Source organism: Podarcis gaigeae, assembly GCF_964106915.1.
Source record: "Podarcis gaigeae genome assembly, chromosome: 10".
In the NCBI taxonomy this organism is placed as follows: Eukaryota; Metazoa; Chordata; class Lepidosauria; order Squamata; family Lacertidae; genus Podarcis; species Podarcis gaigeae.
In genome coordinates this window covers 27118344-27146290 of record NC_139686.1, presented here as the reverse complement: position 1 = coordinate 27146290, position 27947 = coordinate 27118344, and the positions used below count along the sequence as shown (strand labels likewise).

Below are 27947 nucleotides of genomic sequence, written 5' to 3'. Positions count from 1 at the left end.
CAAGATTCACAGTGACTTGAAGATGGTTTCTTGCAGCCTGTGTGCTATGTCAATGCATCTCATAGGGAGGGGGAGAGAAATTTGATTCTGTTTGTATTCAAAGGTGACTCTATCAAACCCGCACTTTCCAAAGCAACATGAAAACCAAAACACAGCTGTCCTTCAACATTCCCACTCTCTGAATTTTGCAATTTAGTCCCCCAGTCAAGTAACGTGTACAAAAAGTCTTACTGGGCTAAAGTGTTCATTAGAAAGCATACATGTCAATGAAAATAACATTAAAAAAACCCACATTAAATTTGGGGAAATTGCTTTGCAAAGAGGTGTATAATAGGGAAAACGGATGTGTGTGTATAAGGAGAAATTCACACTAAAATGCTGATAGATTTTCATGGGGACTTTTTAAAAAGCAATTGTTTCTAATTTTTATTATTATTTCTTATCCTGCACAAAGCACTCACTGTCCTGATTGCGCCCTGTAGTTAAAAGACCAAACTGGGGGGGGGGGGGGCTTTGAAAAGCAAGAGAAGGGTGCAAAACAACCAAGGGGTGACGAGCAGGCCAGACGAGAGACTTTTCTACACCTGAAGTTTGACAATAAGGGAAGGGAAAAGGAGAGAACGCAAGAGTGAAAGCGCTTCTGGGTCTCCATGGCAACCTCTGAACTGGCACAGAGTGCTCTCTTGTGCAGTTGAACTCCCGGGGCTGCATGGGGTGCTGTCACTCTCAAGCACGTGCCGCTGGTTGGAATGGGCTGTTCAAATTCATATCCGTGACTCATGCAGCCCACCCAGATGGAGTGTGATGCTTGCAATTTTGACCGATCGCTCCCTTATTCACAATATTGGTGCAACCGACTAAAGGCGCAACAAGAGCAGCAATACCAAGAAAGGGCCATCTAGCCTCTTGCAATGCAGGATAGTCACACACCAACCCTGTGTAGATTAACTTCCCACCAGTGGTTAACATAGCATCATAATGCATATCGCCTGCTGCTCAGTGAGGTCAAAGCCCCATCTGATCCACCACTGTTCTCACTGTGGCCAGCAGGGCCTGAGCGCAACAGTACTCTCCTCACTTGCATATCTTCTGGGCACAGGAACTACAGAGCCTCCATCTTCCGAGGGTTCAAACTCAGTTTACTGGCACTCCTCTGGTCCACCACTGCATTAAGGCCTCTCCTGATTCAGATGTTATGGAGAAATAGAGTTGTGCATGCCATCAGCATGCAAAAATCACAGCTCCCAGCAGCTCTGATAAAATTAGACACGCGACTTGCATGCCAAAGGAGTGCAGCCGCTGAGCATTATGGATCTTAAAAGATCTGGATGCTGGAGAGACTAAGAGAACAAAACTCGGCTGCTTCTATGTTGCCTAAACACTCCCTTCTTTAGCACCACCCCATTCTCAGCCCTGTGTCTCTGCTCCATTTGCTACCTTCTGGCATTTTATGCTCCCCCGTAAGCATGTCGGAAGTCATTAGAATTGTTGGAAGGCAAATGGCAGAAGCCGGACCTGAGCTTTGACTACACTTGACCCCTTGGTCCCTGCGCAGAATTGGGAGAGGGGATGCAGTTAAGTGCTCTTTAATTGTATCGCTCGCACACACGCTCTGTGAATGTCAGTCCAATTAATGGGCTCTCTTTCCCCTCCACGGGACCAAAAAGAACCACCACAGCCTGCCGTTGGGAAATGTCAGCAAGGCTCAAGCATGTGTACTTGGGCGAAATGGCATGTGCACTGACTCCCAAGGCTATTGGTGGAGCTGACGCCTGTTCCTGCAGAGAAAGAATGCCAACCCCTGTGACGTGATAGGCAAGACCACCCCACATTAATCAGCCCTATTATCAAATCAAATTTTCAGTTTGCAAGCTGCTGACTCTCATTAGGTGCACGTGCTCTAAACGGCCTCGGTCCTGTATACCTGAAGGAGCGTCTCCACCCCCATCGTTCAGCACTGAGATCCAGCGCCGAGGGCCTTCTGGCGGTTCCCTCATTGCGAGAAGTGAGGCTACAGGGAACCAGACAGAGGGCCTTCTCGGTAGTGGCGCCCGCCCTGTGGAACGCCCTCCCATCAGATGTCAAAGAGATAAAGAATTACCTGACATTCAGAAAACATCTTAAGGCAGACCTGTTCAGGGAAGTTTTTAATATGCAATGCCCAAACACTGATTGGGAGCCGCCCAGAGTGGCTGGGGAAACTCAGCCAGATGGGCGGGGTATAAATAATAAATTATTATTATTATTATTATTATTATTATTATTATTATTATTATTATTATTATTATGCTGGTCAGTGTTTATTCCAATATAATCCGGTACTGATATTTACCAAAGGAGGCTGCACTTTCTGTACTACCTCCTCACATCTGTCCCCATCACTGCATGGGTTTTCCTGCCACAAAAAGCTTCTGGCCCATTAAAAAGGGATAAGCATTTCTGAAATTGTGGCAGCCAGGAGCCTTGGGCTGTTACATCTCCCTGGCCATTGCCCCCCGCCTCTCTCTCTCTCTCTCTCTCTCTCTCTCTCTCTCTCTCTCTCTCTCTCATTACTTCATAAAACAAAAGTTCTAGCAAGATTAGAAAACATTAGAAACCCTTGCATTCTTTCAGCCTTGTGTTCTTTCCCTTAGGCAGCAATCCTACTACTCACTTCCTGTGAGTAGATGCCATTGAACACAGTGGGTTTTGCTCACAATAATATTCAGCTGGCTGTGCCATGTTTCCTTTTAGCAAAAGCTAAACCTGGTTAGGGACTTGGGTGGTGCTGTGGGTTAAACCACAGAGCCTAGGGCTTGCTGATCAGAAGGTCAGCGGTTCGAATCCCTGCGATGCGGTGAGCTCCCGTTGCTCGGTCCCTGCTCCTGCCAACCTAGCAGTTCGAAAGCACGTCAAAGTGCAAGGAGATAAATAGGTTTCTGGTTAAATAGGTTTCTGGTTTCAGTGTTCCATTGCGCCAGAAGCGGCTTAGTCATGCTGGCCACATGACCCGGAAGCTGTACGCCAGCTGAGATGAGCCTTGCAACCCCAGAGTAGTCCACGACTGGACCTAATGGTCAGGGGTCCCTTTATCTTTTAAACCTAGTTACTCCTCAAACCCTCCCGCCCCAGCACATGGCATTGTTTTGTGGTGTGTGTTTTTTTAAAAAATAAAAACATGTATAGTGCATGCCTGTATGCATACTGATGCAAGTGCTGCAACTGAGCCTTTTATAAAAGATTCCCCTTGTTCCCTCAAATCTACCATTCCACCGCAAAGAAGTACTGTTTGAAAGTTAGCAGCAGGACAAACTATTAGGGCAGTGGTTCTCCAAGGGTGTGGCAGGAGAGGATGGCAAGCATGGCAGGAATATTCAAGGACAATCCATTTTATATTTAGGGAATGATTCATGTTCTGCATTGTTTTATACTTCCTGGATATCTCATGATCATATTTTAAAGTAGTCACGTTCCATGTTATAAATCAAGGACTGCTAGGAGTTGCTTCTTTTTGTTTTCCAATGTGTTTCTTATCTATAAAAAAAAACTGGTGAGGCAAATGCTTGTTCTGAAAGTGTGGCCCAGAAGAAAAGGTTTGAGAACCACTGCATTAGGACAATAGGAGACCAAGTGCTCTTAATGCGTGTCTCAGCCTCCCTGCTGCCCAGGGGTTTTTTTTAGATTCTTGCCACAGGGGTTTCATTTGGGTGTGGAAACGCACAATGGCTTTTGAGAGGATGAATAGTCCCTAGCACATACTAAGGTCACAGAGCTTGCCAATTCTCTGCTGCGGGCGATGTTGTCAGTTCTGCTGCTAATTAGCAAACAGATCCACCAGACTAGCTAATGGAGAACAGGGTACGAAGCTAATGCAGGACTGCTTGACATTTTCTTCTAGAGAGCAGTGTGGAAATGGCCACAAAGCAAGGACTTAGCAGCAGGCTGCACTGCCATTAGCTTCTGGGAAATAATCACAAAGATTGGCCCTTAATTTGAGAGGAGTATGCAGACGTGAGAGAGAAATGCACTCTGAGACTCATTTATATTTTACACAGAGGGTCTTGAGGTATTGACAGTGGTACTAAACTGAAAGGAAAGCTCAGAGGTCCTTACACCCCTGTAATGGGCTGTGGAACTCACTGCCACTTGACCTAGGGCAGGCGTGGGCAGTGGCGGAGGAAGAGGAGTGCGGGGGGAGCGCACTGCCCCCAGCAGCGCGATCCCAGTGGGGTTCCATTGTGGCTGCCCCTCCTGCTCTGCGCACCACGCCCCCACAGGCAGCGTGCCACGCCCCCATGACGCACACCAGCCCCCCCACCTGTTCTCCGCCCCCCCCCGGTGCCGGAACATGAAGCTTCGCCACTGGGCATGGGGAACCTTTGGCACTCCAGATGCCACTGAACCACAACTTTCATCATCCCCCCGCAAACATAGCCAAGAGCCAGGGATCTATGGACGTAGCTCAGCAGCATCTAGAGGGTCAAAGGTTCCTCTCTGGGCCTTGTCAGACTCCAGCCCAAGAGCCAAAATGGCATCACTCGTCCCTGACTAGCTGGCCATGGAAACTAAGGTTCCAGCAATCTCTAGGGACCCATAGCAGCTTTATGGGGAAGAGATCAATGCTGCACTAACTTAAAATGTAACAAACGGATGAGAGGGGGGAACCCAAAATCCTTTACCTCAGTGGGGCAAACCTATTAACTTGCCATAAACTTCAACCGTTGCATGATTTAGCAACGCCTTTCGTTGACAGTGCAACACAGGCCATAAGAAACTGTTTTTTTGGCAAAAACTGGATTGTGCTGCAGCAAATTCATCCAGAAAAAGCAGCTAGCTATTGCTTGTCATGGAGAACCCCCACTTGTCACATTTGAATGGATCTGCCTATTACGAGTATGAGTCCACATGTTCAAGAATAGACATGAATCTGCATGCAGATCTCATGTAGTGCCCTCCCAGCTGAGGGCAGCAGAAGCGGATGGCTTAGTCACTCTCTAATCACAAGCCACTTTGTCTCATCCTTTTAATTTTGGGAAACCAACTTTTAACACGTCTCAACCAAGGGCTCATTGAGTCCCTGCACTTTGTTCTCAAAGCACTAGTGCCCTCTACTGACCATTATCTATGTAGCACTCAAGTGAACTTTTCAATCGCCGAAATTCCACGTTATTGTCATTTTTAGATGGCACGGAGGCAGTTTGAGAAAATGACAGGTTTGTAGTAGGGCCCTCTTGCCATTGTCTCCAAATCACGATGTCAGAGTCAAACTTCCCCAAGTCACGACAGCAATTTTACCAATACTGGAACATTAATAACCATTACTAAAATGCCTCAAACCACAGGTAAAAAGGTAAAGGACCCCTGGACTGTTAAATCCAGTCAAAGGTGACTATGGGGTTATGGCGCTCATCTCTCTTTCAGGCCAAGGGGGCCAGTGTTTGTCCACGGACAGCTTTCCAGGGCATGTGGCCAGCATGACTAAACCGCTTTTGGTGCAACTGAACACTGTGACAGAAACCAGAGCGCATGGAAATACGGTTTACCTTCCCGCCACAGTGGTACCTACTTACCTCCTTGCACTGCCGTGCTTTCAAACTGCTAGGTTGGCAAAAGCTGGGACAGAGCAATGGGATTCAAACCACAGACTTTCTGATCGGCAAGCCCAAGAGGCTCAGTGGTTTAGACCACAGCGCCACCCGTGTCCAGTTCAAACCACAATACACTACCCAAAAGTTAAAAGCAGGCATTGCCCTTAAGATTTACTATGTGTTGTAGGCAACTGAATTAAACTCAGAGCAGACCCACTGAAATGAATCAAGGCCTATTTAGTCCAGCATCCTGTTTTCCACAGCAGCCAATGAGGTGTAGATCATGGAATCTTAGAACTGGAAGAGACCCCAAGGGTTCATTAGACCAACCCCCTGCAATGTAGGAATGTGAGAAGCCCAGAAACTGAACATGAGGGCAATAGCCCTTTCCTCCTGGTGTCTGTAGACAGCTGGTATTCAGAGCAATTTTGCCTCCACTAGACAAAGGTAGCAAATGGCCATCATGACTTATCCTGCATGAAACGGTCTCCCTTCCTTTCAAAGCTGGTGGCCACCCCCATATCCTGTGGGAACAGATCCCAAAGTTTATCTCTGTCAGGTGTTGGCTCTCCAAATGTTGCCAAATGATAACTCCCACCATCCCTGTCACTCCACTGCCATTCTTGCCAGTGCTGATGGGAGTTGTGGTTCAACAACATCTGGAGGGCCAATGGTTCCCTGGACCTGCTATATCTGTTTCTGCAAAAAAAAAAGGGGGGGCGGGGGAGATTTATCCTAGCATCCACTCTCTGCAACCCTCAGCACGCTTGCTTCCTTGCCTCTACCACTGAATGACACACACACACACAAGTGACTTCAGTTACTAACTGGCAATTAATTAATTACTGATGTGTCACCACTGTGCACAAGAATCAGGTAGCATAAACATGCCTTGGAAAGAACACTCAAGGGAAGGATTTTTATTTTCTGCAAACGCTTCGCTCCCGGAGCCATCTCAGCGACCTCAATGCAGGCCCACTTGAGATCACCATGCAATGTGGATCACTTGAGATTGTGGTATTAATTTCCTGGACTAAGCTTCCAGGCCTTGTGTGAACAGGATCTAGCAGAAACAAGCTGGAAAGGTGACCCTCTTGCATGTATGCTGGGCAGCCCACCAAACACTCACACACCCACAACAAACACGACTATATTTCATTTATTAAGTTTTAATGCAGCTAAAAAGCTTTTGATGTTCTAGCAAAACATCAAGGCGAGACTTTAATGGGAAAGCTGGAACAAAATAACAGCAGCAGCAGCAGCAGCAGCAGCTCTTCTTATCAGCCTCTTTGCCACAAAGAGTTTCCATCTGCAAGACATAGATGGGCCAGTCTCTGAAGAACCTTTATGGTAGGGACAGGAAGCAAACAGCCTGAGGGGACTCACAGAACTTTTGTGCCAAGTGTGGGGAGAGCCAATGCGCTCCTGAAGCTCACGGAAGGAAGTGGCGTTCTACTTGATGCGGTAGAGGACCTTGCGCTGCATGCGATGCTGGATCTCGCCACGGCGCATCATGAGTTGCAGCACTTTGAAGATGGCATGCTCAGGGTATTTCTGGGAAGGAGGCGAGAGAGCAGGAAGAGAGTCTGTGAGGCCCACTGTTTATTTTATTTACAAAATGCATATGCCGCTCAGTTGTGTTTTTTTAAAAAAACTCACCACCTTGAAAGTGTTTTACAAAAAGGAGGAAAAAATGAAATTATAAATAAATTTTAAAAAGAACTATTTAAAATCAATTGTAGGATTTTTTAATTTTTTTAAAAAACCACTTGTCAATATTCTACATGTCTGCATATGCTTGCCTATAGTGGGCGCCAAAAAGCACACAGTGAAGGCACCTGTCTGGTGTCAATAGGCAGGGAGTTCCAAAGTGTAAGGGCTGCCACACTAAAATATCAATTACAGTGGTACCTTGGTACTCGAATGGTTGGCTCCCAAACAAATCAGCTCCCAAATGCTGCAAACCCGAAAGTGTTCCAGTTTGTGAACATTTTTCAGAAGCTGAACATCCGATGCGGCTTCCTCTTGAGTGCAGGAAGCTCCTATAGCCAATCGGAAGCCGTGCCTTGGTTTTCGAACCGTTCTGGGAGTCGAACGGACTCCTGGAACGAATTAAGTTCGAGAACGAAGGTCCCACTGTACTTACAAATGTGGCGTGAGTGGAACCTGTGACAGCACCAGTTCCATAGGTCAAAGTGTACAGGTGGACATATATGGAATGAGGAGATCTCGCAGGTAGACTGGACCCAAGCTGAAAAACAATCGCTGAACAACAAACGCTGGGTTGGAGGTGGGGGTGTTGGGTGAGTTAAGAAGCCAGCTCCTGGGTAAATTTATCATTCAGGGTGTCTAGATGAGCTCTAGCAGAGAAGCTTTGCTTCTGAGATGCAACAAGAACACAGTTTGAAGGGTTTGAAGGGAAAAGTGGGGTGGGTGAGGCAGAGAAGGTCAAATGCTGCTTCTTCTTTTCATTTCCACTCTGTGCTATTTATGTATTATGGGTCTATGGTCATTCCCAGTGTGGTCCATCCAGCTCAAGTAACTTGAGAGATCAGAGAAGGATCAGAGCTGGATGGGGCAGTGGTAGATGTGCAGGGTTGCATCCTCAGTGACGAGAAGCAGGGCTCCAGCGATAGCTCTACAGCCCTCTTGCACACAGAAGCCACATCCTTGTGTGGGGACAGTCACACCTTATTCCCTTCTTTTCCTTCCTTCAAAAGAGCACAGAGCCCCTTCATGCACTTCCTAGTTGGTCTCCTATGCAGGCAGCTTACAGGGCTACCCCTGCTTTACTTCAGCAGCAGAATTGCATCCCTTGTCTGTCCTTCAAAGCATTATCCCCAACAGCTTGCCGAAGATGGCATGCTCAGAGCCAAATCAAAATGGTGAGTGTGGCCAGCTGTTCAACCTCACCCCAGGGCTTGCTATGGGTGAACAGCTCATGAAAAAGCTGCCCTATGGCCCCCATGGGTGCTATAGCAGCTTTTCCAGAACCTTTCCTTACTGGGCAATGATACATGGCATTGTGAGCCTGCAGGTAGACATCATGCAATCTGTTTAGGGTGTGGGGGAACTTTGGCTTCCAAAAGCAGAAATGTTGGCTTGTTCCCATGGAGATGAAGTGAACAGACCCCTCTTAACCTGCTTCAGGGATGACTTGCAGTGTTGGAAGAAAGGTGAGAACTTAAGAAAAGCTTTTGGATCAGGCTGATTTAATTCAACGTCTTGTTCTCTTAGCGGCCAATCAGATTCCTCTGGGAATCTCACAAGCAAGGCACGAGCGTAACAGGAGCGAGTGAAGAGCTCTCAACTATGTTAAGTGTGTTAAATGTTGTGTTAACGAAAAAAGAGTCAATTCTAGGCTTGGTTATAGTAAACCTCAAGCAGGTGGGTAGGTCAGGTAGAAAATCCTTGAGTGTGAAGTGTTATTGTTTCAGAAAACAGGTACTTCAGATCTTTCAGCATCATGAAGAAATTGTGAAAGCAGTTAGAAGTGTTTGTTTTTAAAATTAATATCCCCCAGTCTGTTGCTATTCAACAAGTGGGGATAAGGAGATCAGGTGTGTGTACTTATTTCTATTTATAGATTATAAATATCCTCTCATAAAATACCAGGGCAGTTGTATAGCACTGTAAAACCATTAAAAGAGTACAAAAGTTTCTCTTCAATGGAAGTAGTAGTCCAGAAGGGCTCTAGCTCAGGCTGGCACAACTTGTAACCTCAACAAAGCCAAATTTCTGAAGTGCACACCAGGGGTGGATAACATCTCATGATACTGCAACCCTTGGCTTGTGTAAGCCTCTTAAAAAATTTGTTACTGCCTTTGAAGGACCACAAACAGAGACGGATTATCAGTGTTTGGCAGATTGTGTGTGGCTTCGTAGGTCGCAAATTCTGCCAGCCTCTCCCAAGCTTGCCATGAATTGCCTGACCCACTGAACTCACTTGCTTCACGAAATCCTGGATGATGCTGTGTTCAGAGACTTGGGAGCCAATGGCAAAGCGACGCTTGAGCTGCTTTTCAATGCGCGACAGCATCTCCTGGTCCTCCTGGGTAGTGAAACCCTCCACACCTAGAGAAGAGATTTAAATGCAGTTCTCTTTAAAGGTAAAGGTACTCCTGACCGTTAGGTCCAGTCATGGACAACTCTGGGGTTGCATGCTCATCTTGCTCTATAGGCCAAGGGAGCCAGCATTTGTCTGCAGACAGCTTCCAGGTCATGTGGCCAGCATGACTAAGCTGCTTCTGGCAAACCAGAGCAGTGCACGGAAACGCTGTTTACCTTCCCACTGGAGCGGTACCTATTTATCTACTTGCACGTGATGTGCTTTTGAACTGCTAGATGGGTAGGAGGTGGACCGAGCAACGGGAGCTCACCCCGTCACGGGGATCCGAACCGCTGACCTTCTGATCAGCAAGCCCTAAGCTCTGTGGTTTAGACCACAGCGCCACCCGCGTCCCTGCAGTTCTCTTTACAGAAACTTAAATGCAAAAATCTGTGGGCACCACTGCACCACCTATTTAACACAGTACAATGGGGTGGGTGGGTTAGGGGTATAGTGGCATCTACATGCAAAACATACCAGGTGCAATCCTCAGCATCTCCAAATAAGGCTGGGAATGTCCCCTGCCTGAAACTCTGCTGGCCTGTGGCCTCAGGAACGCCATGCAAAAGGGAAAGTGGCCTGGCCTAGACCCACCTTGTAAATCAATGGCACAGGCTATCGACTGCCTTTTCCACTGGAAAGAGCACATTCCGTATCTTTCCAACAAGACTATGTATACCCAAACACTTCCAGAGGACACGGGTGCTGTGCAAGTGTCATGCCGTTTTGTTACCGTTTTGTTGTCTCACCTGAGAGGCTGCCCGACATGGCAGCATCGAGAGTAGACACCTGGAAGAGACGCAGGGCTTCCTCGACGTCTGCGTCCGTAGCAAAAGGCTGGAGCTTCATCTTGCTGAGGGACTCTGCAATCCGCACAATGGCCTCCAGCTGCCTGCAAGGCAGAAATGAAACATCATATACAGTCGTACCTTGGATCCCGAACACCTGGCGAATTGAACGCTTTGGCTCCCGAATGCCGCAAACCCTGAAGTGAGTAGTTCCAGTTTGCGAACGTTCTTTGGAACCTGAACGTCCAACGTGACTTCTGCAGCTTCCAAACATTTTTGAAGTCAAACAGACTTCCGGAATGGATTCCATTCGACTTCCGAGGTACGACTGTATATATCTCGAAGGGGAAAGAAATGAAGGTTATCGCAGCAAGGGAACTGGAAACTTACGGAGGCAAAACCTCAAATCAAATGCTGAGAATAGAAGAAACACTTGCTAGAAATTGCAATTGTTAATAGCAGGTAGAAATTGCCCTTAAGCTTAGACATGTTGCACTTCAACACAGAATGAACACCTATACAAAGTAGGAAAATAAATCAGGTATATGACAAGGAAGAAGGGACCCAAACCTATGCTTTCCATTGAGATACCGATTTCTATGTGCAGGGGATTTATTTATTTAATTGTAGAGGATCTGCAGGGACGCAGGTGGCGCTGTGGGTTAAAGCCTCAGCGCCTAGGACTTGCCGATCGAAAGGTTGGCGGTTCGAATCCCTGCGGCGGGGTGCGTTCCCGCTGCTCGGTCCCAGCGCCTGCCAACCTAGCAGTTCGAAAGCACCCCCGGGTGCAAGTAGATAAATAGGGACCGCTTACCAGCGGGAAGGTAAACGGCGTTTCCGTGCGCGGCTCTGGCTCGCCAGAGCAGCGATGTCACGCTGGCCACGTGACCCGGAAGTGTCTCTGGACAGCGCTGGCCCCTGGCCTCTTAAGTGAGATGGGCGCACAACCCCAGAGTCTGTCAAGACTGGCCCGTACGGGCAGGGGTACCTTTACCTTTACCTTAGAGGATCTGCACTGCAACTGGTCAAGAGACTATGGGAGCAGTTAACGCAGCAACGTATGGGAAGGCTACAGGTTTCCCATGTCTGTGCCAAGAACATTCAGTCATGAAACTCTTTCTACCCTTGAGGTCTGGAGAGGTGCAACAGTGCCATCTCAGCAAAAACTAGGCCAGGCAGAGAACAAAGCCTCACATAGCCAAGTCTCCCTTCTCATCAGCACACAGTCCCATTTCATGGCCCAGGCCAAGCCCAGCCAGTCAGGCAAGGCTCCTGAAGAGAACCTTCATCCAGCAGCCAGCAGAAGGACACACATCCGTCATCCAACGCAACTTCTCCGAGAAAGATCTGACCATCTTGTCTCAACAGTGCATCTGTCTTGGCTTCACGCAAGGGAGCCTGCCAAGAACAAGAGGCCTCCTAGGCCATCCTCCTAGGCACCGTCCTTTACATTCCTCCCCATCCCTCACAGACACCTGCTGCCACCTCACCTGACTGTAATGGGAATGCTGGATCGGCGGTCGCTTTCCCTCTCGTGCTGGCGGGCTCCGCTGCGCATGAGGATGTAGCGGTTCTTCAGCTTCTCTGCGGCCTCTGCAGAAAGACGAGGGCCACACTTCCTGCAGAGGACATTGCAGGGCTTAATAAATCAGAGGGAGCACCAAACTCGCACAAGTCTACCAGAGGCTTCCCTACTAGCTAGCTCTGCCACAGATCTTCCCCAGTCTCACCCATCTGTAAGAGTCTCCATCCCATTCAAACCCCGAGCCAGAAACAGCTTTATACTTTTGAGAGCAGATTGTTGGAGATCTAATCCAGCTTTCCCCACAGCATCTCCAATGTCTCAGCACTGTCATTAAACTCAGAAGCACTACCCAAAACAGCTAAGCGGAAGCCCAAATTCCAGACACTGAAGTTTGAATGGCAAGTTATAAAGGTTATACTGGAGCAATATGCCTTCACGTAGTTCTGGGAGACTTGGCCTTGTGGTTTGTGGGATATGGCCCTTGACAGTAGAATGCAGTGTGATGAGGAATGACAGTGAAAATGTTGGGAGGGTTAGGAATGGGGGACAGTGGTAAATATATGAACTATTTGAAAAGCAATTGTAATGAACAGATTACACTAGTAGGACTGCAAGAAGTTCTGTAAGGAGGACTATTTGAAATATTGCAAGAAAGACCATGAAGAGAATTATTAGTTAATGATAATTAAGAGTAATAGAGAAATTAAGAAATGCAGAATAAGCGATAAAGAACGGAAAATCATCAGAGGTGGTTGACGGAAGTCTAAAATATTGTTGTATGTTAAATGATTGTTGAAAATTATATATAAAAAACCAATAAAATGTGTGTGTGTGTATAAAAAATGGGGGACAGTGGTGGTGTCAATATTTGTTCAATGGTACCCCACCGTTAGTGGGACGCAGGTGGCGCTGTGGGTTAAAGCCTCAGCGCCTAGGACTTGCCGATTGAAAGGTCGGCGGTTCGAATCCCTGCGGCGGGGTGCGCTCCCGCTGCTCGGTCCCAGCGCCTGCCAACCTAGCAGTTTGAAAGCACCTCCGGGTGCAAGTAGATAAATAGGGACCGCTTACCAGCGGGAAGGTAAACGGCGTTTCCGTGGCCAGCTCTGGCTCGCCAGATGCAGCTTTGTCACGCTGGCCACGTGACCCGGAAGTGTCTCCGGACAGCGCTGGCCCCTGGCCTCTTAAGTGAGATGGGCGCACCAACCCCAGAGTCTGTCAAGACTGGCCCATACGGGCAGGGGTACCTTTACCTTTACCCCACCGTTTGCTTTAGAGCAACAAAAGAATTTACTCTGAGCTTTTAAAAGCCAAGGTGGACAAGGCTTTTTAGCATTGTGACTTTCACAACTATTCAGGCTGCTTTTGGTTAAAGGGGGCACGGAGAGCAAGAAAGGGGCACTAGCTAGGTCTCAGCCCACCATACAGCTTGTTTAGAAGCGCTTGCCATCCTTCCCAGGTGAGGGTGCTACAATTTCTCAATTGACTCACGCTCGGCAGTAGGCGATCAGCTTCTTCAGTTTGTTCAGCTCAATCTCCCCCTCCACAGCTTGGGTCTGGGTCAGAGCACTCACATGCAGAGACATCACATGCTTGGCCAGTATCTGTGGATACAGCACAGAGCACGAGGGGTTGGAAGCACGAAGCACACCAAACAGGAGTCTTTTCAACATGCAGGAAACATATGACCAGCAAAGAATTCATTTAAACAAGTGCAGGCTAAGCTCTAACAATGGCTCTGCCCTGCCTTAGTCCTCAGTTATAATCTATCCTTTAGGAAGCAGTCTCAGTTTACAGCGTGCTCTGCAGCCTTGCAAATAAAATCATCTTGTGCAGGCAGACTGCACAATATTCCCATGCCAGAGGCTGAGAGGTTGTGTGGCCTCATTGAGCAGCAAAGCATTCTGGGGCAGATATGAGACTTGGAGCACAAGATTTGTTCAGACTGGCCTTTGGATTTCAGCTTCCCAGCCTGGGGAAATGCTAAATCCTATCAAGGATGTTATGCTACCTAGGAGGGCAAGCCAATCAGAAAACATACACTGTTGGGGTCAAGGGCCTATTCCATCCTCCAGACGTGCTCTGCCATGGCAAATTCATGAAAAGCAGGGTCGTGTCTGAAGATACAGTCCCTATTCTGCTATCACGAGGTAGTTGGTCTCCCCAGTAGGCAGCCCTACAGTGCCTTCCCTGTACACAGAGCTACTCAGCCCACCTACCATATCTCTTTCCTCATTGTGCTCATCCTTGACAATGAAGATCATGTCAAATCGGGAAAGGATGGTGGGCATGAAGTCTATGTTCTCCTCGCCTTTCGTTTCATCCCAGCGACCAAAGACGGAGTTGGCAGCTGCCAACACGGAGCAGCGCGAGTTGAGGGTGGTCGTGATACCGGCCTGTGTGAGCGAAACCGAGGCGAAAAGGGAAAAAGTCACGTCAGCAGGAATCCAAAGCATGACAGTAAATAATGCAAAATCAATGGACACGTCAACCCACGTGCAAGTGCTGAATGCAGACCAGGCCCATAGGGTGAAGGTTAATGCTCGAAGCCACTTTGGAAACTCATCAGCTCTTTTTCCTTTTGCATGCCAGTGGGAAGAAATTAACCCCGCTTCACTGGGTCCTTACCATTTAAAAGCCCAATAAGAGATCCAAGTTTAAGCATAAGACTCACAGGTTGAAGATACTTAAAGCAAGCAAGTGGGACACCATGCCTAAAAGATTGGTGCTGCCTCGGCAACGGAGCTCACCTTGGCAATGGAGATGGTTTGCTGCTCCATCGCTTCATGGATAGCCACTCTGTCATCCTCACGCATCTACAGAAAGGTAAAAAGGGGGTGGGAAGGGTGGGAGGAGAGAGGAGAAACAGAATGCAAAAAAAATATAGTCAGGTTTCTCATAGGAATGGAAGAGAGCATCAAACAGTCTACACCAGGCATGGTCAAACTTGGCCCGCCAGCTGTTTTGGGACTACAATTCCCATCATTCCTGACCACTGGTCCTGTTAGCTAGGGATGATGGGAGTTGTAGTCCTGAAACAGCTGGTGGGCCGAGTTTGGCCATGCCTGATCTCCACTATTTCCTGCTCTTTCAGGCATGGGCAACTGATGAAAGATGCTACCCCATCTCCCCCTCCCTGAGGGCTGCACTACAATATTTTTATTTATCCATTAACTAGTGGCTGGAGGCAAACTACCGACTTTTAAACTTCAGAATGTAAACCTTTCATGTAACAAATGAATCTAGACAGCATATGATCAATATTTTGAAAAACTTTTACCTCAGGATTGTAACCATTTGCCCATAGTCCTAATGGGTGGGGTTTTTTTAGGGCCAGTTGGCTTCTTAGCATCTGCTTATATTATGCATTACTTAATATATATTAATACACTATTAATACACTGTCCTGACCTCATCTTTTTGTGGCATCTCCAAAGCTAACCGGTTGTTGGTTGCTTTGGACTAAAATTCCCATCAGCCCCAGCCAACACGTTCAATGGCCAGAGATGATGGGAGATGTGATCCACAGCATCTAGAAGGCTCTACGTTGGAGAATGTTGGTGTACTAGGAGACCTGCTTCAACCATTGAACATACGGTAACGCAGAATTTTGCTGGCGCACCCCATTCGTACCTTGTCAAACTCATCAATGCAAACCACTCCCCCATCAGCCAGCACCATGGCTCCTCCTTCCATGAAGAAACTCCGTGAAGATGGGTCTCTGATCACAGAAGCTGTCAGGCCAGCTGCACTGCTGCCTTTCCCAGAGGTGTACACCTGAAAGAGGAACAGAGAGAGAGAGAGAGAGAGAGATAGATGCATGTCATGTCAGATGTACACACTCTGCAGCCCAGTCAGTTTATGGAAAACCTGGTGTAACCCAATAATGTGGGAAACAGATACATCTCAAAGGGGGAGATCATCCTGAGTCAAGGCCCTATCATGGAGATGGGCCTTCTATGTACACCCCACTCCGAATCATGGCAGGAACAGCAAGGAAAGCCCCCACCCCCAATGAAATTTCTGAATTATCTATTATGGGGTCAGGAAGGTTCATCTGCAGATATTTGGGCTCTAGGCTGTACAAGCTTTATAATCAAACCCAGTAGCATCCAGGCAGCTGGTGTACAACTATTAAGATAGGTGGTCCATGATCCCCTATAACTTCCCCAGTTAATAAACCTGGCAGCCAGATTCTGCACTTGCTATAGCTTCTGTTTTCAAGGGCAGCCTGCATAGAGTGTATTGCAACAATCCAAACGAGGTCTGTAGAGCAGAGATTACTGACAGCAGTAACCCATGCCCATCAAAGATCAGTTTGAATGCATTCTTTATATATCCATAGGTTATATTCTTGTGAATTTAGTTGGGCAGTTCTGATGCACTGTATGGCTATTTCTTTTTGGTGCAATAAAGCAGTACAGATTTTTCTATTTTTAATCCCAAAGAGGCAATATGCAGGACACTTACCCCAATGGGTGAACATCTTTCTACAAACTTCAGCAGTTGGGACTTGGCTGTGCCTGGGTCTCCCAACATGAGCAGATTAATATCTCCTCTACGGGTCAACCCATCTGGAAGCCTGTAAAGCAAAGCCAGAGAGAGGAGGAGAGAAGGTGAGCTCATTTCTTAGTAGCCCCATTTTGGCTCCACCTGTCAGCACTCACCACCCAAGTTTGCTATTAGGAACAGAGTTGACGTATTTCAAACCAGCCTGTCGAAAAGCAGCTGACAAGAGCTTCAAGGCCATTGGGAAGGGGTAGCAACTTCTTCCATTCCATCTTACCAAGTTATTGGCAATAAATTAGCCACAGATGCTCGTGCTGTCCTTTGATTGGCTTGTTAATGCATTATGTCCCAAGTTAGTGAGTGGAGGTTTTGAGAAGTGAGCCTGGAACTGCCCAGGTCAACTAGAGCAGTGTTTCCCAACCTTGTGCCTCCAGCTGTTTTTGGACTACAATTCCCATCATCCCTTGCCACTGGTCTTGCTAGTCAGGGATGATGGGAGTTGTAGTTCAAAAACAGCTGGAGGCACAAGGTTGGGAAACACTGAACTAGAGACATCCTCAGTGAAGAAGGCATGTGACCAACATGGCCTTTATTTCATTTTAATATACTTCTGGTACCTCGGGTTACATACACTTCAGGTTACAGACTCCGCTAACCCAGAAATATTACCTTGGGTTAAGAACTTTGCTTCAGGATGAGAACAGAAATCGTGCAGCAGCAGGAGGCCCCATTAGCTAAAGTGGTGCTTCAGGTTAAGAACAATTTCAATTTAAGAACAGACCTCCAGAACGAATTAAGTTCTTAACCCGAGGTACCACTGTAGTCGTGACACACACTGGACACAAATGCAACTGTTAAATGGGCTGCTCTCCTTCAACATGGAAGGAGGGGGACATGAAAGGACACTTTCTTCTAATTGTATTCCCTTGTTTTGTTCTTCCTTCATGCCAATTGCCAATACCTCTTCCGAGAGCCTCCAAAGAGCATGCAGGCAATAGCCTTCTTGATATCACTGCTTCCATAGATGGAGGGAGCAATACTCTTGGCAATCGTCTCGTAAATATTGGGCATGGAAGTGAGTCGTCGAAAGTCCTCTTCTTCCTGAGGAGTCACAGAACTACTGACACTACGTCCTAGAGAAGAGAATACAGAAACACTCAGGACACTCAATTTTAATTATTTTAAGCATTCACTGCAATGTCACAGTAGCCCCCATTTTTTATATTTTCCCCATCCCGAACATTACCATTTCTTTCTGTACACTTAGAAGAACTTCATCCCTATTTTACAAAGGAGAGGACACATCCCCAGAAGAATACGGGTGGAGAAGGTTTATTTATTTAACAACATTTGTATACGACTTAGTTGTAAATAAAACCTCTAAGTGGTTTACAAAGTACAGTGGTACCTTGGGTTACATACACTTCAGGTTACAGACTCTGCTAACCCAGAAATAGTACCTCGGGTTAAGAACTTTGCTTCAGGATGAGAACAGAAGTTGCGCGGCAGCAGGGGGAGGACCCATTAGCTAAAGTGGTGTTTCAGGTTAAGAACAGTTTCAGGTTAAGAATGGACCTCCAGAACGAATTAAGTACTTAACCTGAGGTACCACTGTATCTAAAATACACATTAAAAACGTCAATGGAAGACAAAGACTAAAATGAAGTGGCTTTTAAAAAAAAAAAATCAAAACATAAATAAAACCCTCAGTTAAATGTATACATTGCAAGCAAAAAGTAGATTAAGATACATGGCAACTTCACGTTTGATTGTGCTTGCCTAGTCAAAAAAAGATTTTAGCAGGACCCAGAAAGAGAACTGCAAAGATACCTACTTAATGTCAATCGGCAGGGAGTTCCAGAAGTGCAGGAGTTGCCACAGTAAAAGGCAGATTCCTTACAAGTGCAGAATGATGTGGCACTTTTAAAAGTGCCAGTTCTACAGATGGATGTGTTTGATTACGCATATACATGTCTGCTTCTGTTTATTCTACCAATAAAAAATTCAATACCCACAGACAGAGCAAAGTGATAGCACCTCTATGTACCACATTAAGAAATTAGCACAGTGGGCCAGAGTTTGAGTAGTGAGACAGGAATTGCCTGGGGTTAACGTGAGGTTAAGTTGCCTCTCAACCACAACACCAAAGGATTGCTCTTCAAAACAAAGCATTCCTGAGCAGGTGGGTCACGTTCACAAGAATACAAAATACGCAGGACAATATTAAGAACCAGAAACAAAGTTTACCCGAGCCTTCAGTGTCCACTTGGATTCCCACCACACGTATGTAAGAGCTTCGTATGCCCACGCCAACATTGTCCCGGCCCTTGTTCTTTGTGAGGCCAGACTTCTTGATGGAGTAGATGCCCATGATGGTCACTCTGTTCCCAGGAACCACCTTGTCACATAAATATCTGGAAAAACAATTAGCATAAGAAAGGAGGGAAAGAAAAGTGGAACTATAAGATTGCTTTTTGTTTCCTCTTGAATGACAAAAAGCTTACCAAATATGCATGCCTCAAATATTGCAGAGTTGGCCCAGGAGACAAAATTTTGTCATTTTATTTACTATCAGGTATTTTTATGTTGCTTTTCCATTATCTTTAGAATGCTCACAGTGGTTAACAACAAGCCAAGAATGCTGTAATTGTTTTCAATACATGTACCTAAGCAAGATGGCAATCGCTGTGTTCCTGCATCATTCAGCCAGTGGGTGGTTGACCCCAGTGTATCAGCTGGGAATTGGACTAGAAAATAAGTCTTTGGGTTCCTTCCAAATTTGCTAAATAGCTTTATAGTGCAGTCTTATTTCATGCCTACTCAGAAGTAAGACCCAGCGAGTTCACTGGAACTTACTCCCAGATAAGTGTGCATAGGACTGCAGTTTTAAATAAGTATCAACAGAGCCATTCCTGTGGCCCACCTACATTCTCAAGTCTTCAGGAACCACCATTATCTAACAACCCACACCCCAAAAGCACACAGAAGGTGTCAAAGCACTGGTACCTTCTTTTATCCAAGTTTGTAGAGCCAGAGGACACTGCAACCGACTCAAATGTTCAATGTAGCCATTCTTATGACAGGTTCAGCATAGGCAGCTGTCCTACATCAGCATCAGATCATTTAGTCCACCTAGATCAGCCACAGGCGAACTCCGGCCCTCCAGATGTTTGGGACTACAATTCCCATCATCCCTGACCACTGGTCCTGTTAGCTAGAGATGATGGGAACTGTATTCCAAACATCTGGAGGGTCAGAGTTTGACTATGCCTGACCTAGATTACTGCCTACACCAGGGATTAAGAACCTGCCATCCTACTAAAGGTAAAGGTAAAGGGACCCCTGACCATTAGGTCCAGTCGTGACCGACTGGGGTTGCGGCGCTCATCTCGCTTTATTGGCTGAGGGAGCCGGTGTACAGCAACCGGGTCATGTGGCCAGCATGACTAAGCCGCTTCTGGCGAATCAGAGCAGTGCACAGAAACGCCGTTTACCTTCCCGCCAGAGCGGTACCTATTTATTTACTTGCACTTTGACGTGCTTTTGAACTGCTAGGTTGGCAGGAGCAGGGACCGAGCAATGGGAGCTCACCCCGTCGCAGGGATTCGAACCGCCAACCTTCTGATCGGCAAGCCCTAGGCTCTGTGGTTTAACCCACAGTGCCACCCACGTCCCTTTGGCGACCCCACTAGATACTGTTTATTTAAAATTTCTAGAAGACCATCCCTCATATAAATACCAGGGTAATACACAGCAAAATTTACAACAAAAAAAGGATCATATACCACAAAACAATGCAGAATTCTCATAAAAATGACTCTCATCAGTCCCAGCCAGCATTGGAACCAGTCGGGGTTGATGGGAGTTGTAGTCCAAGATCTGGATCGCCACAGCTTAGCCATCCCTGGTCTACAATGATTGCCATCAGTTCTCCAGGCTTTCAGATAGGGCTCTTTCCCCATCACCTGTTATCTGAACTTTTTACCTGGAGGTGTCTAGGGGGTTGAACCTGAGAACTCTTGATTTCAAAGTGTTTGTTCTACCACCAAGAAATAAACCCCTCTTCCTAACAACAAAGTTCCCTGTCTAAATCAGCTGATGGAAGTCGTCACCTGTCGCAGTAGAGCTGCATGTGCCTGGGCATCTCCCCATGGGGGACAGCATCTGGAGACTCCTGGAGCTTCAGGGTCTGGAAATCCACACATTTGCACTTGTCTGGAACAATGAAGTATGGGTCCAAAGGGCACTTTGTTAGGCCTGTCTGTTCCCTGAAAGGGGGGGGATGGGTGCAGGGAAGATGGGAGCAGATAGTACATTAGAGTTTTTATTTATACTTTTCAAATTTATACATTTTATTAATTCTACAATCATTTTAACATAGTTTGACTTCCTTTCTGCCGTTCCTTAATTTTTTAAATATCTTCTGCATATCCAAATTCATTTAATTTGCTCATTTGATTATCTACTTTAAATATATACTGCTGATCCTGCCAATGTTTTTATAGTGGTGCCTCGCAAGACGAAATTAATTCGTTCCGCAAGTTTTTTCGTCTTGCGAGTTTTTCGTCTTGTGAAGCACGGTTTCCCATAGGAATGCATTGAAAATCAATCAATGCGTTCTTATGGAAACCGCCTTCAGACCAGGTCCGGGGACAGTCTGTCCCCCGACCTCTTCTGAAGGCTGGGGAGGGGGGACAAGGGCTTTTCTTCCCACCCCCAGCATTTAAAAAAACCCGGGACAGCAGAGGACTTCTCCGCTGTCCCGGGGTTTTTTTAAATGCTGGCGGGCGGCAGTGCTGCCGCCTGCCAGCATTTTAAAATCGCCCCGGGACAGCGGAGGACTTCTCCGCTGCCCCAGGGCGATTTAAAGCCCCCGGGAAGGCAGGCAGGGGGGAGCAAAGACTTTCGCCCCCCGCCGGCTTTCAGAAGAGGTCCAGGACCTCTTCTGAAGGCCGGCGGGGGGCAAAAGTTTTTGCTCCCCCCCGTCTGCCTTCAAAAGCCGTCTGGGATAGCGGGAAGCGCTTCCCTGCTATCCCGGACCGCTTTTAAAATGCTGGCGGTGGGGAGCAAAGCCTTTCGACCGCCGCTGGCCTTCCTGGACCTCTTCTGAAGGCCGGAGGGGGGGGGAAAGGCTTTGCTCCCCACCGCCAGCATTTAAAAGAGGTCCCCGGAGTTTTCCCTATGGGCTTTCTTCTTGTGAAGCAAGCCCATAGGGAAATTCGTCTTGCGAAGCAACTCGCAAACGGAAAACCCTTTCGTCTTGCGAGTTTTCCGTCTTGCGAGGCATTCGTCTTGCGGGGCACCACTGTATCTGTTCGAAATTCATCTGTAAATATTCAATAATTATCTTGATTTCTTATTCTTCTAGAGAGTTTTGCCATTTCTACATATTCCATAAGTTTTTGTATCCATTCTGCCTTTGCTGATTCCATTAGAAGGAGTGGTGTGCTTTTATCATCTTTGTCTAAGTCATCTTCCAAGTCTGGCAAGTCATGAAAATCCCTGTTTTGCAGATTAATAGAACCAAGAGACACCAAACCTGCCCCAAGATTACGTACTGTCCCCAAGGAAGGTTGCTGAACCCACAGACCTCAGCTTCATGTGGGGGCCATATATTCACCTGACCCCCCACTCACAAAAGTGTTAAGGGAAAGCCTTCAGAGGACATACTAAAGATATAGGGTTGTTTTACCTGTGCACTGCTGGGAGGAAAGTAAAAGTAAACCAAAGTCTATAAGTCAGCTAAAGCAGGCATGGGGAACCTTTGCAGATGTTGCTGAACCAGAACCCCCACATCACCTCTGGCCATCAGTTGTGCTTGTTGAGGGTTTATAGGAATTGCATTTCAGCAGTCTCTGGAGGGCCAAAGGTTCCCCACACCTGAGTAAAAAGGATTTGATTGACCCAACGCACTACTTGCTCTTCTGCAGTGGTACAATTAAGTTAGTTTTAGGCTCTGAGCTCAGCAGCCTGATATTACCAACTGATGTGGGTGGGTGCTGTGCATCTTTCCATCAGCTTCAAAATGTAAAGTAAGCCAGTCCTTCTGTATCTGGAGGCCCTGGACTTCTGCCCCAAAGTCGCCCACAGCCCCCAAGTGAGCCAATTACTCTTGATTAAAAGCTGCTGATCACTGTGCTGGTTCTGTTTAATTCATATGTCCTTTCTGAGAACATGGGACAATTGCATTTCCCATGAAGGAGGTATCAAAAATCTTAGGAAGAGGGCAGGAAACCTTAAGCAAAACCTTCTTGAGAACAAGATCCATTTAAAATAAAAAAAATTAATTATAATAAACCAAAGAAAGCTTTCATGTACACATGAAAGCTTACACCCAGAACAAACTTAGTTGGTCTCTAAGGTGCTACTGGACATTATTTTATTTATTTCGACTGCGTCAGACCAACATGGCTACTTATCTGAACCAAGATCCATTTAACTTAGCGTGATTAACGTCTGAGCAAACACACATAATAATCTGCCATAAAACAAATGACAGGGGCTGCAATCCAACCCTCCCCTGGGGCATGCATGTATTGAGTGAAGGCAACCCTTTGCTTGCATCTCCTGGCTCAGCCCAATGCCTAACAGTATCCCGACCAGCAAACCCCTAAAGTGGGGCACTCTGGGGCTGCACCAGACTGAAATGCACTAGATCCTGAGCTGCTCTCACAGCTGATCTGCCTGGTCCTCCCCCCCCCCCAAACCTTTCATCTGCTGTGGGTGGCCTGATTGTGCCTCTGCAGATCCTTGGTAGTGCAAAGCTCTGTAAGACTGCAGAAACTCGTACCTGGTTTCTTGGCAGTAAGGTCCACTAAATTCCAGTGTCCTGAGAGCAAGCTCTAAATAATGCAATTTAGCTGGGCGTGTACAGGGTTGCACTGCAGGAGGATTTTGCACGTGAGATGGGGCAGACAAACAAGAGAAGAGATGCACTGGGAAAGGGACTTTCAGCCTTACGTGCTGCATTTCCGAGGAAGAGCGTATCCTTCCAGGCCAGGGCGCAAGGCAATGTTGGGGATGATGTTTCGGCATGTGCGACACTGGATGGTGATCCTGGTGGCTTTGGCTCTCACAGCAGTTGCAGCAATGATGATACCTGGGATCTTCACCAGATGAGACATCTGCTCCGACTGCAAAGCAAGCAGGAGGGAAACACAGCTGTGAACGAGCTCCAAAGGAAACAGCTGCAAATTGCACCCTGAAGTGTTCAGAGCCAAATGCAATAAATCCACAAATCCAAATTTCTCTTCCCCTGCACCTAACAAAATCAGTTTTTAAAAACTCAAAGTGTTCCCGTTTCTAAATGCAGGTAGGTAAATGGGGAAATAAAGCCAAGAATGCAAATCAAAACATTTAATGAATGTACACAACGTGCCTAACGTACTCAACTACAGGATATGGTTTTTAAAAGATTTTATTTTCAAAGCTGAGAATTGTGGAAGATTTGGACATAGGCATGAAAATTTCCAGGAGCAGCTTCCTGTGTGAACTTAGGGATTGTTGTCTCCTGCCCACACAGAGAGAGGGAACTATCAAACTTCCTGGGTCAAGCAAATAATAGATGGTTACCACCATTTCCTTGTTTACAAGGCTTATGGATGCAGAGGGGATCCACATTAGTTTTGGCTTTGCAAAACTAATGCTTGTCACTCACTTCTACTGACTCGCTATGAGGCTTTGAGCAAGACCTTTTTTCCAAAGGGTTTCTCCACATTTAAATGCTCTACTGTAGCTTCTCCTCTTCAGTCTATCATAGTGAATCCACCCAGCTCACCTTGAGACTGCGGATATTGGCTGGATTGGCATCCGACCTCAGCATGACTTGAATGTCTTGAAGAGTCTCCTCTCCCATTGGACGAGGGCGTGTTATTTCATCAGCCACCTCCTTTGCCGCTTCCTCTAGCTGAGAAAAAGAACGGTGCTGCTCAGAACATCAGAAGCCAATGGCTATCACTCCCTTTGTTAGCAAGCTCAGGTGCTAAGTGTCAACAGAAATGAAGCTGCTAAGAAATATGATGGAGGTATCAGCATGCTAAGCAGAACAACACTGGGCAGGGGCAAAAAGCCCAAGACTACCAAAGAAGAATTGAGCATGCTAAGTGATGGTTGGATGAGCAAAAAGAAAGGGGGGGGGGAAATGGAACAGAGTAGGGCATAACTGGCCAGCAATATTTTGTTTCAGGTCCCCCCTGGGGAGAGCCAGTATGGTGTAGTGGTTGGACTAGGACCTGAGAGACCAGGGTTCAAATCCCTACTTGGCCATGAGACTCACTGGGTGACCTTAGGCCAGTACCCAACACTCAGCCTAATCAACCTCACAGGGTTGTTGTGAGGACAATGTGGAGAAGGGAAGGGGAGAATAAGGCATACAACCTTGGTCTCTTTGGAGGAAAGGTGGAATATAATATGTAATAACTAATAATAAATCAGTGCTGTCCATGTTCATCTGACTGCAACCCACTATTTCTGTCTCCCAGCCCTTCTCACCCTTGCCCCATACATACCAGCTGCAGGTGCTCAGCAGGCTGCTTGAACAGGTAGTCTGCCAGGTCCTCATCAAAGCTTGCCAAGTCCTCCATCTCCACCTCAATCCAGTACTCCCCCAGGTTGTAATGCCGCTTAAGCTCATCTCTTGAGATTGGGGGGGGGGGGAGAAAACAAGTTTAGTTTGGCAGGACTTAAAAGTGACAAGCTCACACCCTAGTACACACTAATATTCTACTGTGTTCATGCTCCTTTGTTTTTGTTATTTAATCTTATTTTTTCCCCTGATTGGTAGCTGCCTTGAGAACTTTGCAAAGTGGTAGTAGCCATGTTAGCCTCTTGCAGTGAAAACAATCCAAGAGCCTTGCAACAATTTGTCAGATGGCTCATGCGGTTTGAATCCCCGCGACAGGATGAGCTCCCGTTGCTTGGGTCCCTGCTCCTGCCAACCTAGCAGTTTGAAAGCACGTCAACGTGCAAGTAGATAAATAGGTACTGCTCCAGTGGGAAGGTAAACAATGTTTCTGTGCGCTGCTCTGGTTCGCCAGAAGCAGCTTAGTCATGCTGGCCACATGACCCGGAAGCTGTATTGGCCTCGGCCAATACAGTGAGATGAGCGCCGCAACCCCAGAGTCAGTCATGACTGGACCTAATGGTCAGGGGTCCCTTTACCTTTACCTTAAGGTGCCATAAGACCCTGAGAACTTTGTCACAGTACAGCCTATAAATACAGTAAACAGAGCCATACTAATCCAAACCAGTAACAGATGCAAAGCACAATACATTAAAAGCACAATGCTACATTTATCTACTCAGGAGTTAAGTCCTACTAAGTTCAAAGGGGGGTTTACTCTTAGATAAGTAGATACTGTGCAGCATTTTAGCCTTCAAGTTAAATGGGTACAAAAAAGGGAAGAAGGCACCTGTATTTGAAGGTGAAGCCAGTCCGGTCTGTTCCAACCCGATATTGTCTTAAAAACTCTTTGAAACGTTTCTGCAGCTGGGACTTTCGGACGTGCCCCTCATCAGCTACTGGGTCCCCACCGAAGCTGTCACTGTAGAAGATGCCAGGGTCATCAAAACCAGACATGACGATTGCCTGTACGGAAAAGGAAGGATCTGTAAAAGAACAATAGGGAAGAGAGACCAGGCACGGGTTGGCATCTAAGACCTAATCCATGGGTAGGCAAATTAAGGCCCAGGGGCCGGATCTGGCCCAATCGCCTTCTAAATCCGGCCTGCGGACGGTCCGGGAATCAGCGTGTTTTTACATGAGTAGAATGTCTCCTTTTATTTAAAATGCATCTCTGGGTTATTTGTGAGGCATAGGAATTCGTTCATTATTATTTTTTCCAATATATAGTCTGGCCCTCCACAAGATCTGAGAGACAGTGGACCCGCCCCCGGTAAAAAAGTTTGCTGACCCCTGACCTAATCCAAACCACAGCAGAGTGCCCAGAAAGATAAAAAGTGCATCTGAGCATGTACACAGCCAAGGTGCAACAGTCAGTTGCACTTTTACTTTTTTGCGTGTTCTTTCAAAAAGTCATGCCATTGGACAAGAAGTCCCGGATATGGAGACATTACAGTTAGGGAGCGAGGGGCCACTTCCCCGGCCTTGCACCCGACATCCCAGTGGTAAAGCCTACTTACTTGCCCCCCACCCAAACAAGCAGTCGAGAGCCGCTTCCCCCTCCCCGCCCTCCCGGGCTGGCACACCCCGAAGGCACCCACCTGCTTCTCTAGCCACAAATTCGATTCCCGGGAGAAACAAACTTCCGCCCCCTCGGCTCGAAGACAACGCCAGACGTTTTCGCGGCAAAAAGAAAAAGTAACCCGCCTATTGTCACGCACCGCTCGCTCCCATTGGGCCAAAGGGCCTACGAGCTTCGTGATTGGTTTCAGGCGCAAGCAGCTTAACCCCGCCTTCTCCGATCGCGAGGAAGCGACGCCGGTAGGCGTCGAAGCCGATTGGAGGGAGAAGTGAGACCACGCCCCTTTGCCTGCTTTTTTCTTTAATGAAATGTCTAAGCCGCCGTTGGAGAAGGTTTTGGCGCCAAAAGCCTTGAACGGAGCGGAAAAGATGCAGGCGGCGGAAAGGCTTAAGATGGCGGCTGCCAGTACGGCGGCGTGGAGAGGCGTGGGCTGCTGTCCTGTTGCTGTACCCACAACCACGACCTCTTCGCATGCATAGAAGGTCCCCAGGCACCCCACACTCACCCACAACATTGACACAGCGGCTTCTTTTGATTGTAAAAAACTGCATGGGAAATCAGAAGTCTAGATAGGGGGCGCTTAACCCCTCCATAAAGGAAATTGCATTGTGCGGAGATGCACCCAGTGCCAGATTTATGTATAAGCTAAACAAACTACAGCTTAAGGCCCCACTCTCTTGGGGGCCCCCCAAAAAATTAAAGAAAAAACCTATGTAGAGTTCTAAAATATAAAATTAATTTTAAAAAACAAAAACCTACATACAGCAACAGTGTTTGGTGTTGCGTAGGCTCCTATGATGTAAGTAATGGGCCCCCCCTGCTAGCCTGCTCCCTAAAATTTCACTGGTTTGCTCATTTCTATAAATAGGGTGCCTACATTCTGCATGGACTGGTTGCATGGCAGCATGTGCAAATAGCTAAGATACCTATTACGTCCATACATTACCATATGAAGGCAGCCCTGTTTAGGGAAGCTTTTAATGCTTAATAGACTATTGTATTTTGATATTTTGTTGGAAGCCGCCCAGAGTGGCTGGGGAAACCCAGCCAGATGGGCGGGGTATAAATAATAAATGATGATGATGCATACAGTATATTTAACATAAAAAACAATTTGTTACTGACAAAAGGACAGCTGGACATTACCTTCAGTAGCTTAGGGTCTCATCAAACCTAAATCTGGCCCTGGTTCCCACCACCGCCACTGCCACGACCCCTTCATATACATAGAAGGTACCCAGGCACCCAATG

General features: G+C 47.0%; 1 protein-coding gene across 1 annotated transcript; it reads right to left on the bottom strand.

Moving 5' to 3' along the window:
• Positions 1–6710: 6710 nt before the first annotated feature.
• MCM5 (minichromosome maintenance complex component 5) lies at positions 6711–26822 on the bottom strand. Its single transcript, XM_083700267.1, has 17 exons — positions 26716–26822; positions 25905–26100; positions 25002–25128; positions 24272–24400; positions 23455–23627; positions 20607–20762; positions 18742–18908; positions 17456–17627; positions 16456–16567; positions 15619–15762; positions 14736–14801; positions 14205–14381; positions 13477–13589; positions 11954–12082; positions 10425–10567; positions 9514–9641; positions 6711–7121 (listed from the first exon to the last, which is right to left on the bottom strand). The coding sequence occupies exons 2-17, from the start codon at positions 26069–26071 to the stop codon at positions 7020–7022; spliced, it is 2205 nt and encodes a 734-aa protein (XP_083556393.1). The 5' UTR covers positions 26072–26100; positions 26716–26822; the 3' UTR covers positions 6711–7019.
• Positions 26823–27947: the final 1125 nt, after the last annotated feature.